This window comes from Solanum stenotomum, chromosome 4 (assembly GCF_019186545.1).
Source record: "Solanum stenotomum isolate F172 chromosome 4, ASM1918654v1, whole genome shotgun sequence".
In the NCBI taxonomy this organism is placed as follows: domain Eukaryota; kingdom Viridiplantae; phylum Streptophyta; class Magnoliopsida; order Solanales; family Solanaceae; genus Solanum; species Solanum stenotomum.
Genome location: NC_064285.1, coordinates 6,294,243 through 6,314,000, shown reverse-complemented (window position 1 = coordinate 6,314,000; position 19,758 = coordinate 6,294,243). Strand labels below are relative to the sequence as shown.

The window sequence follows — 19,758 nt, the reverse complement described above, 5'->3', positions numbered from 1 at the left end:
GAAGATGGTACATGTACTTAATCACCTATTACGATGATACCTTGTGTGATTTGCCACGTTTTCCAGGGAGGATATTTTTCTCGAGGAAAAAGAAGTTGAGAAAATGTGTGTCAAGTATCTTTGTTCATCCCCATTATAATCCTTGAACTAATTGGCGTGTGAACTTCAATCTTGCAAAGTAAATTTCACATTGCAGCATTATGATTCATCTATTGTTTGCAATAAAGTTTATAGTTGTTTGGAGCACTGTCAAAACAATTTACACAAGGTTACGCTACAGACTTGTAATATTGTACTGTGGAGGAGGGAAAATGTATTTTCACTTTTGCACTTCGATCAATACTGGTGTAAGATCCCGGGCTGCTTTCCCTCGACACCCGACTTCGAGGTCTCTTTGTCACTGCGCTTTGCAGAGGCATCTACACTCCAGGTAGGCTGTCAATCCGATGGAATTGTTTTTATATTAAAGGTTATCTCGTCCTTCATTTCATCATTTGCTATGACATCCCTTTAAATGCATTCTATGTTTCGATGGATTCCATCAAAGTCGCAATCTGCAGCTCAAACATAAGAGCAATCACATTTACGCATAGACAACAACTAAAGTATGTAACTCCAGTTGACTGATTCCAATTGATAGGCGATATCAACTTACCTGTTCCTCCAATTCGGATATCTCCTCATCCTTCATTTTCTGCGCCTTCTTCTCCCTGAAAGTTAGATGTTAGAAGATAAAATAGGAAATTACATGACAAAATTGGGAAGTAATTTAGCAGTTCTGGATGAATGCACATGAAGTTGGTCTGAAGTACTTTATCATTCATTACATGAACAACACTAACTCACAAGAAAAGAGAAAAAAAAACCTGCCTTATGCTGAGTCCAGCATTTCCTCATAAGAAACTACAATGCATAGAGTATATCAACTTTGCAAGAAAACCAAACCAATCTGGAATTTTGCACTAGCGGCATATTCTTTCCTCTTAGAACCAGATCTTTGAGAAGCAGTTATCACAAAGCAACAAAAACAAGTTCCCAAACCAATACGTATCTGAAAGAAGCAATTCTAAATTTATTAGAAGCCTCGTTTAATGGCAAGAGGTGAATTTTTTTAAAAGATAACAATATATACCTATGTGGGATTTGGAACCATGAGAGAATATGATTATCTGATAAGAAAGAGAAACTCCCAGTGTGTCCTGGAGCTTATTTCTTACTATATGTATGACGTGATGTTGCTACTTCATATGCTAGTCAGAGAAGTTACAGTGAATGAATCCTTTTAACAATCATTATGAAGCACAACATGCAAAAAGAAAGTTGATGTCAATCGGTACAAAATCGCAGTTCTTGTGATCCACCTATGTGGGAATTGTGNACTACATATATGACGTGATGTTGCTACTTCATATGCTAGTCGGAGAAGTTACAGTGAATGAATCCTTTTAACAATCATTATGAAGCACAACATGCAATAAGAAAGTTGATGTCAATCGGTACAAAATCGCAGTTCTTGTGATCCACCTATGTGGGAATTGTGAAAATACTAGCAGTTGCATAGAAAATAAAAGAACAAACATTTGAAGAAAAGCGGGTTGATGGGTGAAAGAGTTCTGACAGATATATTTACTGCCATTGCCTCAGAAGAGGACACATGACAACAAGGAAAGATAATACCTTTCTTCAATTTCCACTATCTTGGCTTCCCATATCTCCTTGTTTCTCATAAGATTGTCATTGATCTAGAGGTTCAAAGCCAAAAGATTCAGGTTTAAAATCCGCAAAAATCAAATGGTGTAAAAAGGAAATGTGGACTAAATAGTGATAAACTGGTAACAGCTTAGAGATCAATAAAGATTAATAGACTTCAACAGTACTCACATCATCATGGAATTTCTTCTCTTCAACGTATTTGTCCAAACGAACTTTTAACTTCATTAACCTTGGATTCTGGCATAGAGCTTTCTCAACAGCTTCCTTAGTTTCCCTTTCAATTTCTTCTTCAACATCTTGCAATAAGGACTCAAAGTACTATGATCAAAAGCAGAAGCTATTAATACAGTAAATAGAATGTAGTTGTTCTAAACTATCAATCAGTATCTCTACATTCAAATGAGTAACCAGACTCGAAAGTATTTGTGACATTCAGATCAATAAACAAGGGAAAACTTATACTCTAGTTAAAAAGTAAAAAGGTTAACCATTTTTTGATCCTCCAGCTGGGAAGTCAGGAGATCATTGTACTCGTTCACAATCTGCAGTAACAAAATTTGAAGATTATCGAGGATTCCAAGTTAAGTAGAAGAATGACCAAAGCAATCCAAAATTAAGCATTTGACTAGATGAAAAAGTGTACACAAGAAAGAAATACAAATTAAGAGAGACGTACAGCTTCAACTTTGCTGTTTAAAATAGTCTCGCTGAATCCAGGATCTGTACCACACTCGCAGCTGCAGCAGCCATCACTATCATGATGACCATGGTGGTTGAGCTCAACCAGCTTCCCATCAGTTTTAGACTGAATCAAACGGTGAACATAGTTATCCCCTGCGTAGTCCCAGACACGCCGTGTTTCCAATTCAAGTGCATAGCAATGTTGTGTCTCCTTCCAGTGCCTTGTAGCATGAGCCTCTTTGTATCTATATAAAAATCAGCATGACGAAATTCATTACCAAAACCTATACTTATTTGGCAGTCAAAAAGATGATCTTGTCTTTTAGGTCTTCAAAATTATTTATATAGCTCGACCAAGCATTCTCTCTTAAATTCTTTATTATGTATATTTTTTTTATGACAAGGGAAACCCCCAGCCGCTACCCTTTGGGTGCGCACAAGGTAAAAACCCCATAGGAGAGGTAACCCGCACTAGGCAAGTCCGGTACAACGAGCTCGACCAAGAAGGCAAACCCCATGCTTTCGTTGGCAAGGGGTTTCGAACTTGAGACCTCCAACATGGAAGCTCCAAACCAAACCACTGGAACTTGAGACCTCCAACATGTATATAGAAATTGAGTTTTAGTTTTCATTAAAAATATTTTGTAAGTTATCAGTTAAAACTCATTTAAAGAATAAATAGATAATATTTTACGATTTGTTATAAAATCTACCTCCATTTTTAATAATTACTCCATATTTTTGTATTACTTGCATGAGTATATGCTTACAAATTTTTCACCCTCTTTTATCCTCAATCGTGTAATAAATTTTCTAGTTTTAATTGCTATTTATTAAAATTACTGATACAAATAAAGTATTTAATTCTATCTTTTTTATTCCGCTCAGTTTTTTAATTATTCAATGTAATAATTTATATGCTTGATTACTACTTTTGTTCCTTTTGGAAATAGCCTCTCTACCTCCTCGAGATAGTGCTAAGGTCTGCGTACAATCTACCCTCCCAGACCCCACCTAGTGGGATTTCATTGGGTATGTTGTTGTTGATTACTACTTTTGTTTTCTTCACTTTGAAAGTGAGATATGTTTTCCTTGAGGAAAAAAAAAGAGAAATGTGTTTATGATATAGGTAAGTCCATAACATTAGATTTTAGAAACGAGAAAAACATCGAGATATTTAAAACGCAAAAGAAAAGAGAGTATGTTGATAATATAGAGGGTATATATACTTTAAATACTCAATAAGGGAAGAAATGTCTACTGTTCAAACTTGGAGGAGTTTGATTCTTAAAGGAATGTTGGGAATGTAAACAATTTTCACTCGCAAAGCTATTTTGGTATAAGAAGATCAAACTTCAAATAGAATTGGTCAAATAACAAGAGAGATAGTATTATTACCTTCCACACCCAACAAAACCACAAATAACACACATCCATAGATTTTCTGGTGATTGACAGATAGAACATGTTGAGTTTCCAGGCTGCTGCTGGCAATATCGGCATACCTGAGAGAATTTGTTTTAGTTGAGTCAGCTAATTTCTTTTAATACTTCAGTCTTCAAATGAAATACATATTTTCTAACTAATGCTGGTATATGATGTCTAAAAACCAGCTTAACTGAAGGAAAAAAATTATTCCCTCACTGTTAATCAAGTGACATGACCCTATTTATACTGTTTTCGGCGATAGGATGTATACGTTTTCTCAAGTATATGAGATTTTTCTTCACTAAGCATCAGGGTTATATACATTCATCAAACAGTCTAACTTAACCTGATTATCTGACTGCTAATTTACCAAATAACTTTCGGATAAGCAAGTTATCAAAACTTGCAATAGAACCAAAACTCTTTGGAACTTTAAAACCTTGTAGTGCCAATTTAATCAAAATTCAACCCTATATTATTAGCCACACCTGATTCAAAGTTCATCATTAAGTAAAGAGAAAGAAACTACATATGTTGAAAACTATTGATATCAGATATAGTGGGAAAATATTGAAAATCATTCTCTAAGCCAAAAGCTATCTGAATTCTGAAGAAGCACCAAAGGGTGTACCTAGTAGTCAATGACGTGGGTGAAAAACTTGGAGGCGGGGTTCAAATATCAACAACAACAACAAAAAAGCTAGGTTATTTTGTCCCATCTGCCTAAGCCTTGGAGGGCAGCGTTACCCAATACCAGTGCAAGTGGAAGGTAGCCGGTACCAAGCGAAATAGTTTTGGTGTATGCAAACTTTCCCAAACACCATCGTTATCAAACAAAAACTTTATATGAAGAATATATCAAACATATGGTGGAGAGATAAAAGTACGGTATTACTTACGGGGCATGAAGAATCTGTCCATTTTGAAATACATGAACAATGAAAGGAATGATTACAAATGGTTGTGAGAATTCCACTTGTATCCTGGTCCAGTCTCTCTGTAAAATGCACAGGAATTAAGATACATATGAGTGGAAACCCATTTTTTTTATTTCGTAAGATACATAAAAAAAATCACCTAGTGTTCTTGTCTCTATTGGGATTTGAACCCGAGATCTCATGATTATCAATCCACTTCATTGACCACTAGGTCACACCCTTGGGTGCTCAAAAAACTATAATAAAATAGAACTCTTAAAAACATTCCTCATTGATACTAGTCTTGAATCCTTGCTCTAGTGGAGAACTCAATGATGACCTAGTATTAGAATTCTTAAAACCTACTAGAACTCTATATTTAACTAAAACGATACAATAAACCCAAAAAGAAAAACTTATCTCTAAGATCATACTAACTAGCTATATGATAAATAAAGCTAATATGATATTCTCATGGCCTTAATCACTACATGCTATAATTGATAGCAAATGGTAAACTTTTACATTTATACGTTAAAATGGAAGTTACAAACATTTTGGAGGAAAATGAATGAAGATGGAAATTTCTAACATTTTGGAGCGAATCACACTTTAGATGTGCTCAGTGGTTGAATAAGTAAGCTCCAAGATGAAGGCATTTCCAAAATAGAATAAAGCATTTTGAAACTAGATTAGGTAAAATACCAAGACAAACAGGACAGAACGGTTGCTCTGTAGAGCTTGCAGGTAATGACTGTGTGTGCTCAATTGAACCGGTGTAATGAACATCAGCAGCAAATAACACATTGCACGTCTCTTCCTGCAAGCAAAGAAACAATAAAAAAGAGCGGAGTATGAAAAGAAGCTGTCAAGCTGGTAATTGATGTTATGAGATACCTATAATTGATGCCACAGCAAGAGAGAACTTTTGAGCAACAATACCTCAAGAGATGAAAATCTTCTACCACTAAAATGCTTGTGAAAAGTATCTGCAGCTTTCTGCTCATCAAACCTGATCAATATACTGTAACAATCTTCCATACCATCATTCCTAGAGGAGCACACATAAGATACCAAAGTTCAGAAGGAATCAAAAGTAACCAGTTAAATAATTACCTCATAAATTCTAGGAGAGAGTACCTGACAATTCGCATTTCCAACATATGTTGAACAAATGAACCACAAAACTGACAAAAGTCTGAATATGTCATGTGATTCGGAACACATAGAACACAGAGGAGAGGCTTTCTTTCCACCTAGAGACAATAGCAATGACACTAGATAAGTTGTTGGCCTTCATTTCTAAAGGATCAACATGGATGGTGGGGATTCATATAGTCAATCCTAAGGCGTTTTTGTAGTTTTATCTCTCACAGATATTGACCATCAGCTAATTACAAAACATAGACCTATTATTGATCTACAGTTTTGAAAAACAATATAAGATCAAAATGATGTATACTAAGGGCAACAAGAATATTCAAAGTTCAATAGCTACTAGAATTTGAATGTATAGTCAAAATGTTGCTGAATTGGAGCCTTAGAGCATGAAAAGCTATTAGGTTTATCTGCTTGTGTTCTATTTTCTTACTAACATGTCCAAGTGGCGTAATCAAACAAGTCTCTCATGATTCAAGTTGGTTTGGAAGTATAGAATTATCAACAGAATTGTTAATTCAGAATCTTCAGCACCACATACATATAGNTCGGTTTGATTTGGTTTGGTTATTCGGTTTAATCCGAATAGTGCACACCCCTATTGTGTTCTATTTTCTTACTAACATGTCCAAGTGCCGTAATCAAACAAGTCTCTCATGATTCAAGTTGGTTTGGAAGTATAGAATTATCAACAGAATTGTTAATTCAGAATCTTCAGCACCACATACATATAGTAAAGCAAAACTGCAGTCATCTTCCACAGTAATTCTCACATATACTAAAAGGCAACATAATTGTAGGTTTCATTATCAGATGAAGCGCAAAAGAGAATAAATACGAATCAGGTATTGCAACAACCAGAAACTAGTCGGATATATGAATGTAAATATCCTTTGAATTCAGATGGAAGAAAACCTAATCAAACAATCAAGCAAAGAATTGAAGGATTGGAATCGGAATGCTTAGTTACAGGTAAGTGAGATGATGAATAAGAAGCAACATCGTTGGAGAATAGATGCATGACGCCTCTGGTTTCTTCGATGCGAGGGTTTCCAGAAGAAAAATGGAACACCTGAGTCAAATTAGACATGGACGTTGAAGAATCGCCAGAATCCATCACGATTTTCCTCCTATCGTCACGTTACTTGTTGAAATTGATTCGGACACTCGATTTCTCCTTTCTGTGAGACGGACGATCAATTTTGAGGTGTCAATATATTATAAATAGGTCGTTTGGTTGGGGATGGGAAAGAGTTTTACGTGTATTCAGTGGCGGATTCAGGATTTCAAGGTTGTGGGTGCTCTCTTAGCTATAGTGGCGGATCGAAAATTTCGACTTAAGAGTGTCAAAATATAAAGAAGTAAAATAGTGTAGAAGTTAAGGAGTGTCAATATATATATATATATAAAAAAATTATTTTTAATTGTTTTTACCTAACTACACGTACAGTATAATCTTCAGACAAAGAATTGTCGGTCGACACCCCTCGAGTATATATGGCTCCGTTATTGCTTAGCTATCAATCACAAATATAAGTGCACAAATTTAACACTTGTTATAAAAAAGGACAATCGTGTTTAAGCACGATAAAAAAAAATTAAAGAAGAAAAATTACAATAAAAATTATCTTGGATAAAAAAAATGTTAGAAAAGGCCACTAGCGAAAGAGAAAAAGCAATAATCTGCATGGGAGAAAAATAAANTCGAGTATATATGGCTCCGTTATTGCTTAGCTATCAATCACAAATATAAGTGCACAAATTTAACACTTGTTATAAAAAAGGACAATCGTATTTAAGCACGATAAAAAAAAAAATTAAAGAAGAAAAATTACAATAAAAATTATCTTGGATAAAAAAAAATGTTAGAAAAGGCCACTAGCGAAAGAGAAAAAGCAATAATCTGCATGGGAGAAAAAAATAAAATAAAGTCCAACTAGAATCAATAAGTAAGAGAAGAGCTAATATTTAAACTAAAAAGAATGTCTTTGGAGGGAATTGAACCAAGAAATAAAAAGAATGAAAGACCTCGAGGATCCACAATAAATCACCACGCCAATTAAGTCATTGTTCCTATGGGTGCTCTCTAATAAAATATATACAATTCTTCTTTCTTTCTATATAAATATATAAAATTCGATATGAAATTAATGAGTGCTCGAGCACTCATATAGGACCATGTAGGTCCGCCCCTGCGTGTATTGAATAGGAGTACGCAATATGTGGTTACTTCCTTCGGTACAAAATAAATGAATTTTGGGTTGTGCTACACCCGTTAATTTGGCAATATTATCATTATTTTTAAAATTAGAGATTAACTTTTTTTTAAAAATGTAAAATAGTTGAAAATTCCATTTAAAAGGAAGTATTTTTTTTGGGGGAATAATTTAATACAATTTTTAACTTTATAAAATTCATTCATTTTGAACCATAAAAAAGATCGATAATTCATAGTGACAATACTTGTTTAGTTGATTTATGTAAAACTTAAACACAGTGGTTGGCTATTAGTTTAATGATAAATTCTTTACACTATTATGAAATTAATAATTCTCTCATATAAAAAGGGAGTCATCTCACGATTATAATTTTTATAACAACAAACTCCGAATTTTTTATACATTATTGGAGATCTTCTAGAATTTAGAAATTACTCATAGGAGAAATTATTATATCGGCACGGCTGATTCTTATTCCATTCGTTAAGCAAAAATGCAGCGACAGACCACGTTGTGCTTCCTTGTTAATGTTAACCAGTGTTAGATTTTCTAATTATTCTCGCAGGAGTTTATGCTGTGATTTACTATCCCTAATTATGCATTTTGCACATATTTATCATTGTATCGAACTACAAAATATATTGGCATTCCTCTAAACAGGTTCATTTACAGAAAGTGGTCGTTCAACATAAATCATAATCATCAAACAGGCTGGATATCAACACATCCCTTAGTTCCACTTAAGATATGATTTTAACTAAAAGCAGCCCCATGACTTACATAAGTTATCGTGATCCTAAGGTCGACCAACGACATTAAAAGATCCAACACATTCTCAAAAAACTAATACCAAATCTGCGGGCACAGAGCTAAAATTTTCAAAACTTAGTACTATTTCATTGAATTTAAGCCTTGTTACAGAGTTTACTTTTTCATACTATTAAGGCACTAGGTTTGCGACTATTCTGGTTTGGACATCCTACTGGTTTGTAAAAGCAATTGCAAATCCAAGGACAACATGAACCTGAGAAGAGAGCTAGGTACTTCTCTCAGTTCTACAGAGAAAACTACTCCAAAGACTATATAAGATGATTACGATCTCGGGCAAGCAAAGAATACCCAGCACTCTCAAAAGCTTAAGTCTTATTTCATAAGCAAAAACCTCCGAAGTCAAGCCAGTTACAGCTTTCCAAAAGGAGAAACCATACAAAACCCTTAAATTCCTAATCAGGCATCAACTACCTTCTGCTCCACACCATCGACCTGTGTCTCTTCCATCTTCTTTGTTTCTGAAACAGCCAACTCGTCAATCTTTTGGGTCACCTCGCTTATACCATCATTGGCATTTGCAGTAGTAGACCCGTTTGCTGTGGAGTTGTCCTCAATCTGACCAAGAGGGCCCAGCTGCCATATTCTAATAGTCCCATCTTCAGATCCTGAGGCATAGGATTCACCTCCTGGAGAGAACCGCAAACAGTGCACAGGACCATGGTGTCCCTTGTTGCATCCTATGTTGTACAAGAATAGAATATATCGTGTGGTTAAAGCTTGGACCTACTTTAACGAAAATAGAAGCATATACCCCTACTTAAGTCAAGAAAACGCAAATACCAGAAAAAGGAACACATAAACAAAGAGGCATTGATCAGAGTAACTAGAATTTCTAAATATTTACAGAGCCCCACACAACTTACCAATTTCCTCTCCAGTGTGAAAATCAAAGACATGAACCCACATATCTTCTCCTCCGGCAATGAACCTATTACCGAACTTTGGTTCCAGGGAAGCAGATTCAACTTTGCAAGGCAAGTCGTGACTCTTCACCAATCCAAAGCTGCTTGTAAAGAAATAAGTTAAAATGCAATGTAAACTGTGGCAAGATTCTTTATTTAAAGCATTTATGTGCCATTGAAGTATGAAAAACAATACATACTGGTTAGCATCCCAAAACTTGACAGAGGAACCATCAGCAGTTGTTATGTAACGACCATCCTGACTTACTTCAGCACTGGTTACAGGAAACTTAGTTTCAAGGATTTGAACAACTTTGCCGCTCCTCACGTCCCATAACCTAGTTTACAACAATTAAATCAAAACCAATTTAAGATAGTGAACAGTATCTGGGGAGTGAAAGTCCGTATGGATATATGAACCACATGTATGGCCATTGTATCAAGTATCCAATAATATTTAACAAGTATTGTACATTACTTGGTTAAGTTTACGGTTGATTAGTAGATCAATTAATTGCAAAGTCTAAGTGACCATGAGCACTAGCCACATCACTAATGCAACCAGCAAGAAAAAAATGAACAAAATATATACCACTAGATTCAGCAGACTTTGAAAGCCTACCTCAATCCACCAGCATCTCCAGAGGAACTCAAAATAGTTTGATCACTGTGCAGCCAAGCAACTGTCCTTACTGAACCAGGAGAGCTGTCAATTTCCCTTGGAGGTGCATCAGGTCGGTTTAAATCAAATATCCGAAGAATTTTTTCAAAACCACCAGTGAGTAGCAGATTTGTATCCTGCTAAGTCATCACACAATAGTTCATACAAATTAGCTGAATGTAAAGGTTAATAAATGGAAAAGATTCATATGGATTGAAGTCCCTTTGACATTTTGTACCAATTAAGAGAGGGAAAAAAAAGAGAGAACCAAAAAGGAAAAGAAAGAAAGTTCCCGTCAAATAGGATTGACTAGAGAATTTAACTCAAAGCCTGAAACAATGTAAATTAGTTTTAATAATGAAAGATGTTTGCCTTTCAATAGCAGTAGCCTCTCATGACTCAGCAATAATTGAAATTGGCATTCTCTGCTCTTAGTTTTTCAACCTACACAAGGGATTTTACATAAGCACCCAAGAGTGTTGCCTACTAGTCAATGAAGTGTGATTTCTGCCAATATACATAAGCCTTGATGGGCATATACATTCACAGTATTCTATTGTTTTATGAAGGTATTTCAACATTAAGGCATCAAGGAGATGCAAAGTTATAAAAGAACAAAGTGCATTTGTTAGCCCCTTTATAGTGTATCAAACAAAGACCAAAAAATGGTCAGTGCAACAGTATTCTATTAAATCAATATTATAACTTGGTTACTACAACTTAAGTGAAGATATAAAGAGCTCTAACCTGAAGGAACTTTAATAGAAGTAAAGCAGGAGGTACCTCTGAAAAGGCACATGCTCGAACTATGTGCTTGTGGTCAAATGAGTGTAATACATCCCCAGTCAATGCATCCCACAATTTCCTGAAAACAACCACCACAATTCACAATATAGAAAGGTAAAAAAGGACAATGTTGAGCCATGGAAAATTCTTAAAAAAGGATGACAAAGATTCTACCGTATTCTATAAGAGATTATTTTAATAAATCTATGTATATAAAAAGGCATGCAAGGTTGACCAATAATAGACATGCCACAAAAGTACTTCTTTTGTTCTACATCACTTATTTATAGACAGATGGTCACCATAATAATATCACTTAAATGCTACTTTTCAAAGTACTGAAGTGAAGCCGCTAGATAACATACGCGCTGAAATCAGCAGATGCAGATGCAGCACGAAGAGCATGTTTATCCAAACAACAACTCCACACGGCTCCTTTATGCCCTTCAAATGTTCCAATCCAATCTCCAGTCTCTCCATTTCTCAGCATTGGTGTAGAATCTTACAAGATGGAAACATTTTAGAAATTATGAACAAGTAACAACATGAAAATTTATTGCAGCAAATGAACAAATACAACATTAAAACTTATTGCAGCAAATGAACAAATACAACATGAAAACTTATAGCAGCAAATGAACAAATACAACTACTACTACACCCAAGTCCCAAACAAGTTGTGTAGGCTACATAAATCCTCATTGACCATGTTTCTCCATTTAAATTCATCTCGAGCCAACATTATACAAAAATAAAAATAAAAAAAAGTACTAAAAGTTCTATATATTATCTACTTGCATAAAAAACTTTGATATGTCCAACTCCTATAAAGCATAGGACAGAGAATCTAAAGTAACTATATATATTAACATGACTGAAACATATTCCAGGACTAATTGGTATTCCCTATACAAATCTATTTCTTAATTGTGCATTATCTTTCACCAAGTCTGCTTGGCAAAAAAACAAAAAGCATTAAATCAACAAATTCAGAAGAAAAAGAACTAGGATTTTTTGACGATGGTGTGATACACTAAAGAACGTCTTAGTTTATATCATTTTCTGCTTTACCAGGCTCCTGCGATATGGTGGTGAAAAATCTGAGGCAAATGAGATTTTACCCATCTTTCTGGCCACCGTAGAGAATTAGGTGAGAACAGTTAGCATATGTGTGATGACATGCCTGAACACCGGCAACAAAGTAAGAAAATCTCAATGGCTACTGACAACAAAGATCCCAAGTGCCGCAGCATGCCAATCATTCTCTTTACCACCAATTATGGCATCTGGTGAAAACACTAGGCAAACCTAATACTTAAGATGATGATATATGCCCACACCTACCATGGAATGCATTGAGCTTGGTAATATATTTGATCGAATTGAATGCAGATAAAATAATTAAGGTTTACTTTAACAAGGTTTGATAACATCTGCACGTAAATGAAGTATGCATTTCACATCAATGCCTTACACTATATAAAATACAGAAACACTTCCCAATTGTCTTCCTCAATTCTATGAGGATAGAAATCCCTTCACATTGAAAAATAATCTTCTTTGGCTTTCTTAAATTGCTGCCACTCAGTATTTTCCACAATCTCTAAGCAAATGCATGAAATCCTAAAGTTCAACAGCAAAACCTACAATTGAAACTACAATGCTAATCTATTTGCTCAAAAATACATTAAAACGCACAAAACCAATGGTAAACTATAGTAAATGTTACCACCACAGTACCAAGAATATCTCACATAATTAAGGTTGTGCAACTAGCTCATAAAGATCAAATGCTATAAATGGGGAGGAGTGGGGGTTCTAAGGATGTAAATACCATAAACAATCTAAAGGAATTTTCGAGAAGTAATTAGCACAATCTTAAATACTGGAGCAGGAGTTAGCAAAAGAAAGTTCCATAATTTAGAATGTACTAGATCATTCTTGACAATCGGAATGCAACACACTCAACACTTAAATCGATTATCAAAAAGGCATAAAATTAATCATCGGTAAAAAAAATTACCCTTGCTGGCACTGATGAGGAAGAATCCATCAGGAGTGATTGGACTGTAGGACAGATCAACAACAGGACGAGAATGCCCATGACAAACAAGCGGTGCCACAACTTTCTTCTTATCCATTACTGCCAATTCTAATTAAATCAATTCACAAAGATTATGATATCTACGAGAAACCCAACCCAGCGCCGATATAATAGAATCGAAATTGATCAAAAAAAAAAAAAGTCCCCAAATGAAAGAAAGTGACAATTGACCGATGAACAAAAAATTCAAGCACAATTGCTTTTCCCGAGTTGTGAGATCAAAGAAACATAGAATTAAAACATAAATTTGAAAAGATCTACAAAATCACAATCAGATATATATGTATGTATAGATAGATGGGGAACTGGCGCGACTGTAAAAGGTGGGAAACCCTAATTTTGAGATTTGATGTTTCTTTGATGGATCCACACCTTTCTAACCCTATCAACTCATATAAGAAGCCCTAAGGATAGATCACAACTCCGAATTATTACCAAATTAAGAAACAAAATATATAGAAAAAAACTAATACAAAAACCACAGAAAAAGAAAAAATAAAAATATACTGAAACTATAGGGCTTGGCGCAGGGAAGACAATGCGGCAACAAGATGTAATATAGTCACATCACACCCCACCCCCAACCCCACCTACCCACTTCCTAGTGTCTAGTGTATAGTTTTATATACATTAATCTTGATTTTTAATCTTAATTTACCACTCGAATATAGTAAATTAATATGATTTAAAGTAATTGGGTAAGAAATACACGTCTTATTTATTTTAATCTCATAAGTTATTTGTTGAGAAAGTTTCGTTAAATCAAGTATGTAATGAGTTGGAGGTTTATTCGAAATTTAGTTACATTACTTGGAGGATCCAAATTGATGACGAGTTATTGAACTTCTAGGGTTAGTTTTGCTAGTTCATTCATTTCAGTTACATGGTAATGTAACAGATTAACAGGACATAGGAGACATTGAATCTGCACTGATATTTTTTTCTCGAAATTCTTCTTTCTTAATCTATTCCAAGTCTTGTACTACTTCCGTTTCTACATATCTATAGAGCTTCGGAGTTACTGTACAATTTTTCACTTTCAGCCTTTTCTGTTATTAGCTTAGGTGTTACTGTTTAAATTTCACATTTTCAGTTATTTTCGTTATTAGCTTCGGAGCTACTGTTCAAGTTTTCAATTTTCAGTTATATATTTTCTTTATTAGCTTAGCTTATATTCCAATTCAGTTATCAATATAACGGTAAATAGAAAAAATGAACAATTCTCTATCTCATCTCTTCTTCCCAATTTCTTATTATCAATCTATTTCAAATCTTCTATTTTGTTTTTATGTTTTTGTAGATCTAGGGTTTGGGAATAGTTTGTTTTGCTAGTTCATTCATTTCAGTGATATGGTAATGTAATAGATTAATAAGGCAGAGGAGACATCGAATTCGCACTGATATCTTTTTTCCCAAATTCTTCTCATGTTTCCTAATTTTTTCTTCCTTAATCTATTCCAAATATTGTATCATCTACTTCCGTTTCTATAGATCTATCGAGCTTAGGAGTTACTGTTCAATTTTTCACTTTTAGTTTTTCTTGTTATTAGCTTAGGTGTTACTGCTTAAATTTCACATTTTCAGTTATTTTCGTTATTAGCTTTGGAGCTATTGTTCAAGTTTCCAATTTTCAGTTATTTTTCGTTTTTAGCTTAACTTATATTCCAATTCAGTTTTCAATATAACGGTAAACAAAAAAAGATGAACAATACCCTATTACATCTCTTCTTCCCAATTTCTAATTATCAATCTATTTCAAATCTTCTATTTTGTTTTTGTAGATCTAGGGTTTGGGAATAGTTAGTTTTGCTAGTTCATTCATTTCGGTGATATGGTAATGTAACTGATTAATAGGGCAAAGGAGACATCAAATTCACACTGATATTTTTTTTCTGAAATTCTTCTCATTCTTCCTAAATTCTTCTTTCTTAATCTATTCCAAATCTTGTATGTATCATCTACTTCCGTTCTATAGATCTATCGAGCTTAGGAGTTACTGTTCATTTTTTCACTTTTAGTTTTTCCTGTTATTAGCTTAGGTGTTACTGTTTAAATTTCACATTTTTCAGTTATTTTGTTATTAGCTTTGGAGCTACTGTTCAAGTTTCCAATTTCCAGTTATTCGCGTTATTAGCTTAGCTTATACTCCAATTCAGTTATTAATATAACGGTAAATTAAAAAAATGAACAATACTCGACAAACTAACAGAGGAGAGAAAACTCTACTTTTTTATGCAGATCTATTGAGTGAATAATCAACTAGTCAATTTTTTCATTTTCGGTTATTTTTGTTATTAGCTTCTAAGCTATTGTTCAACTTTTTTGTTATGAGCTTAGAAGTTAATGTTTGATTTTCTCACTTTTAGTTATTTCGTTATTAGCTTAGCTTGTATTTTAATTTAGTTATCAGTTAATTGAAAATTGTTCTGAAAATACTTGTTATTCAAATTTGTTTTGCGATCATTACACTTTTTCTTTCTATTTTATTTTAAACTAAATATGTTATTCTTAAGATCACCAGACTAAGATAATATTCTAGACTTTTGATGCATTACATATCTTTTTAGTTTAGGATTATAAAATTTTAAAGCTCTCCTTGTTTTGATAAATTTCATGTTCAATTAAATTAAAAAAAAAAACAAATAAAAATAGATGTATTAATTTATAATTACTTTTAAATAATAGAATTTCGATACACTCTAATAAAGTTGTTGCACTTGTAACCTAAAATCCATCACTTATCAAAAGTTGTGAAATGATTATACATTTTATTTCGTATATGTGTTTGTATGACAATGACTTTGTCATAGAACGTATATGTTCCATATGTATATTTGAATTGTATATGTGTCAGATAATATATATATATATATATATATATATATGTGAATGTGTATATACATTTAATGAATATGTGATTTACATATACAAATATATAAATACACTTCAACATAGTTATGTATATATATAGTAATCAGTCATAATTATGTATATGTATAAATAATAACAAAAAAATATACAAATTGCTATATATAATTAGGGTTAAAACAAAAAATTTGAGATTCTTTAGATTTGTCCCGATCTAATAAATCAGAAACAACCTCATCAGTTGTTCTTGATCCTCCATCATCCATTTTTTTTTTAAAAAATTGAAAATAGGAAGACTAATGACATATTTCTGTTCAAAATAAAACAAAAAAAAATCATATACAAATCGATAAAAACATATTGAGCAATAATTTTTTTTTAATTATAAGCTAGAAAATGCCTTAAATTTAGTACATGATGAAGGAATCTTATCGAGAGGATAAGAGAGTAGGCAATAAGTAAAAATACAGAAGAAATTGCAGCACATACATATGAACCGTTAGATCAAATGCGATTGAATCGAATCCGACGACGGTAATCAGAGAATCATTGCCGGAGCATATACGTTACAAGGGAGAAAGTACATTTTGGAATTCAAATTTAAAGTATATGAGTGATTATAGAGAAATAGAGAGAGGAGATAACATTAGATTTGTATAAATTAGTGTACAAATAAGTTAAGGGTTTTTATTCCTAATTAGGTATACAAACCGGCGATAGGTCCCCTATTTAAAAGCAAATCATACTAAACTATAATCACCCACAATAATTAAGTGAAATTATACTCTCGTTGAATAATAACTTAGTAATATTTGCCAATTCACGTAATTTTCTCAAAACTTTATGGAGTTTGTACTTTGGGCTTTCATGAACAAGTATTCTATATATGGGCCGGGGCCTTAGTTTAACCTTTTGGGGAGTTTCATAAGCAAATACATATATTGATACAAATATCCTTTGTTGGCAACTTTTGTTCATAACTTTATGAAATAGCTAGTATTTTGGAGTTTCAAAGTTTCATAAGTAAAATTTCATACATAATTTGTTGATTTTGGCCGTAAAATTTGAAATAATCATTTCCCGTTTTTATTTAGCCATCATTTTAGGTTTTACGTCTCTTAAGAAATTAGGTAAATTTACTATTATACTCTTATTTAGTGTTTTTTTGAAGTCAAGTTTTAAATAAATGAACATGAATTAATTTATTTTGATTAATTAATTTGACCTATGAGCATGAATTAATTATTTAGTTTTCCTATGTTGGTCAAATTTATACTTTCAAGGCTAATAATTCTCAAGGGTAAAATGGAAAGCATAGTGTCATTTATGCATTGGTTTTGTGAAATGACAAGTATTAAGGAACATCCATTTTTAGTAATGACGTCATATAAATAGGAACGGAGGAAGTATATTTTAGTTATAAGAACTGAAAAGTGGCTATTTGTAAATTTTATCCCATATAGTTTCATAATGTATTATACTATATTGATTTGATTAATATAACATTTGGATAGATTAGATGATTGTATCGATCGTTTCACGTCATTACCTAACGCCACACATAAACAATATAAGGAATAAACTTTTATATATATGACTTATTATTAAAAGGTAGGTAAAAAGAATAAAATATGATTAATACTAAATAACAAGCAAAGTCAAAATGAGAAGAAAAAAAAGGTAGCAATGTGACCATATCAAATAAGTCATTAAAATTTCATTATTACATAACGATGAATTTAATGATATGATACAATAAAATTGTAACAATCAAAACAGACAATATATTTGGAACAATATGATACAATACAATAGGTAACAACAATACTTAAATTTGCCTCGGTTAGAACATGTACTAGAATTTTAAACAACACTAACTAATCCTCTATTCAATGTTATCTTTTCTTCTTGAATTTAAAATTTTATTATACAAATCAAAATACACCAACACACTATTTCGATATCATTATATCAATTTCTCAAATTTTTAAGTAAGATGTAATCATTTAATTTTATATTATGTTTTTTAGTGAAAATTTACATTATTAACATTCTTACTTCTAAATATATGCCTACATCTTACCTTCCTCAAACTCCACTTGTGAAATTACATTGAATATGTTATACGTCACCTCTTTATAAAATTTGGCTTTAGACCAACGAGTCCGTTTTCGTTCGTCATAACTCAATTCTCGTCTTCATCAATAATGATAAATAACATGAACGAGAGGAAGCAAATGCTTGTGCCTTCCTAACCATAACTACTGGAGAATGATATGTAGAACTAATATTCCCATCCACACCAATTAGTCATCCAATTATCTGGTTGGCAAAATAGAGAACAAGTATCAAACCTTAGAGTCTCTTAAAATAATATAATAAAAAACCTTAATAGTCTCGAACAAAAATCAACAGGTCCCTTCGAAATTAATTTGTTTTTTGACTTACAGTTGAAAAAGGGAAATGGTCCCCTAATCGATAATATTCAAGTTGCTCACATTTTGATTTTCTTGTTATTTCATTTATATATTTGGAATTTGATTTAATTCACTGATAGCACAGTCCCTGCCTGTAAAAGTTTTACACTATTAGAAGATAAACATTTGTGTGGCGTTAATATTTCCTTCTCTTTGCGAAAATTGAAGATGGAAATAAACCCAATTGAGTGCTGCCCAATAGGGCGGACCAGTCTATTAGGATGCACGGATATTCGTTAACTTAAATATTATTTTTTGATATATATGCATCATATATTAGTGTGCGACCCGCGCTATTAGTCCCTAGTATGAGTCATGACAAACGAACATATACCTAGAATTTGGTATTTTAACCTTTTAATTTTATTTCAAAATAAATGGTGTTTTAGAATTTAAAAAAAGAATTGATCTCATTCTTTCAAAATTACCCTTGTTTTAATACATATACTTAGTCTTACGTCAATAAAGAATCACTTCTTTCTTCAAGACATTTAATTAGGTTTAAGTTAGTAAAAACAAAAAACAATATCTTAAAGAGTGCGCCCAAACTAAAAGTAACGCTATATTAAAAGAAATAAACAAAGATCAAATCATAATAACATCTCGCTTAATTTGAACCCACAAATAGTTTTTGGATCATATGTTCAAGTACATTATTATTACTTCTCTTCTTGACAACTTCTTTTCATTTTTAAAAAAAATGAATCAATGATAGATTTATTAGAAATACCACTAAATAATTCATCATTATACTATGAGTTTCTTCTAGACTCATCTAAATCTATATTTTTCAAGACATTGGTATGTGATTGTCAAAACTCAAAAGTAGAGCAGGCAAAAAAGTTGGTGTGGGAACTGGGAAATACTCCATTCCTAGCCAGAAAATAATTTATAAAAAATTGTGTAATAATAGAATTATTTTTTTTGTCTTTAAGAAGCTGTACAGGAACATATATTATCTGGCATAATGTGTTGGGTTGTGCTAGTCACAAGTCGTTACAAATAAATTTCAT

The 19,758-nt window shown here is 32.8% G+C and overlaps 2 protein-coding genes across 3 annotated transcripts; both read right to left on the bottom strand.

Moving 5' to 3' along the window:
* Positions 1-175: 175 nt before the first annotated feature.
* LOC125862022 (BRAP2 RING ZnF UBP domain-containing protein 2) lies at positions 176-7,146 on the bottom strand. Of its 2 annotated transcripts, XM_049541992.1 has the most exons (12): positions 6,868-7,146; positions 5,880-5,995; positions 5,682-5,790; positions 5,445-5,559; positions 4,722-4,819; positions 3,793-3,899; positions 2,390-2,639; positions 2,202-2,255; positions 1,882-2,031; positions 1,678-1,742; positions 656-710; positions 176-554 (listed from the first exon to the last, which is right to left on the bottom strand). In XM_049541992.1, exons 1-12 carry the CDS (start codon positions 7,012-7,014, stop codon positions 522-524), a joined length of 1,299 nt encoding a protein of 432 aa, XP_049397949.1. In that variant the 5' UTR covers positions 7,015-7,146; the 3' UTR covers positions 176-521. The 2 variants fall into 2 exon arrangements, 1 of the variants encoding a protein (XP_049397949.1); XR_007446012.1 differs by lacking the exon at positions 176-554 and having other exon boundaries at positions 680-1,361; positions 1,525-1,742.
* Positions 7,147-9,083: 1,937 nt separating this feature from the next.
* On the bottom strand, positions 9,084-13,974 carry LOC125861843 (uncharacterized). Its single transcript, XM_049541729.1, has 7 exons — positions 13,320-13,974; positions 11,662-11,797; positions 11,294-11,375; positions 10,472-10,647; positions 10,050-10,187; positions 9,811-9,950; positions 9,084-9,624 (listed from the first exon to the last, which is right to left on the bottom strand). Exons 1-7 carry the CDS (start codon positions 13,435-13,437, stop codon positions 9,344-9,346), a joined length of 1,071 nt encoding a protein of 356 aa, XP_049397686.1. The 5' UTR covers positions 13,438-13,974; the 3' UTR covers positions 9,084-9,343.
* Positions 13,975-19,758: the final 5,784 nt, after the last annotated feature.

Coding starts and splice junctions, on each gene's coding strand:
- LOC125862022 (XM_049541992.1), bottom strand. CDS start 7,014: ATGGATTCTGGCGATTCTTCAACGTCCATGTCTAATTTGACTCAGGTG. Junction 5,791..5,879: donor TTGGAAATGCGAATTGTCAG/GTACTCTCTCCT, acceptor GTGCTCCTCTAG/GAATGATGGTATGGAAGATT. Junction 1,743..1,881: donor AGAAGAAATTCCATGATGAT/GTGAGTACTGTT, acceptor TTGAACCTCTAG/ATCAATGACAATCTTATGAG.
- LOC125861843 (XM_049541729.1), bottom strand. CDS start 13,437: ATGGATAAGAAGAAAGTTGTGGCACCGCTTGTTTGTCATGGGCATTCT. Junction 11,376..11,661: donor GCATCTGCTGATTTCAGCGC/GTATGTTATCTA, acceptor GGTTGTTTTCAG/GAAATTGTGGGATGCATTGA. Junction 10,648..11,293: donor GAGCATGTGCCTTTTCAGAG/GTACCTCCTGCT, acceptor ATGACTTAGCAG/GATACAAATCTGCTACTCAC.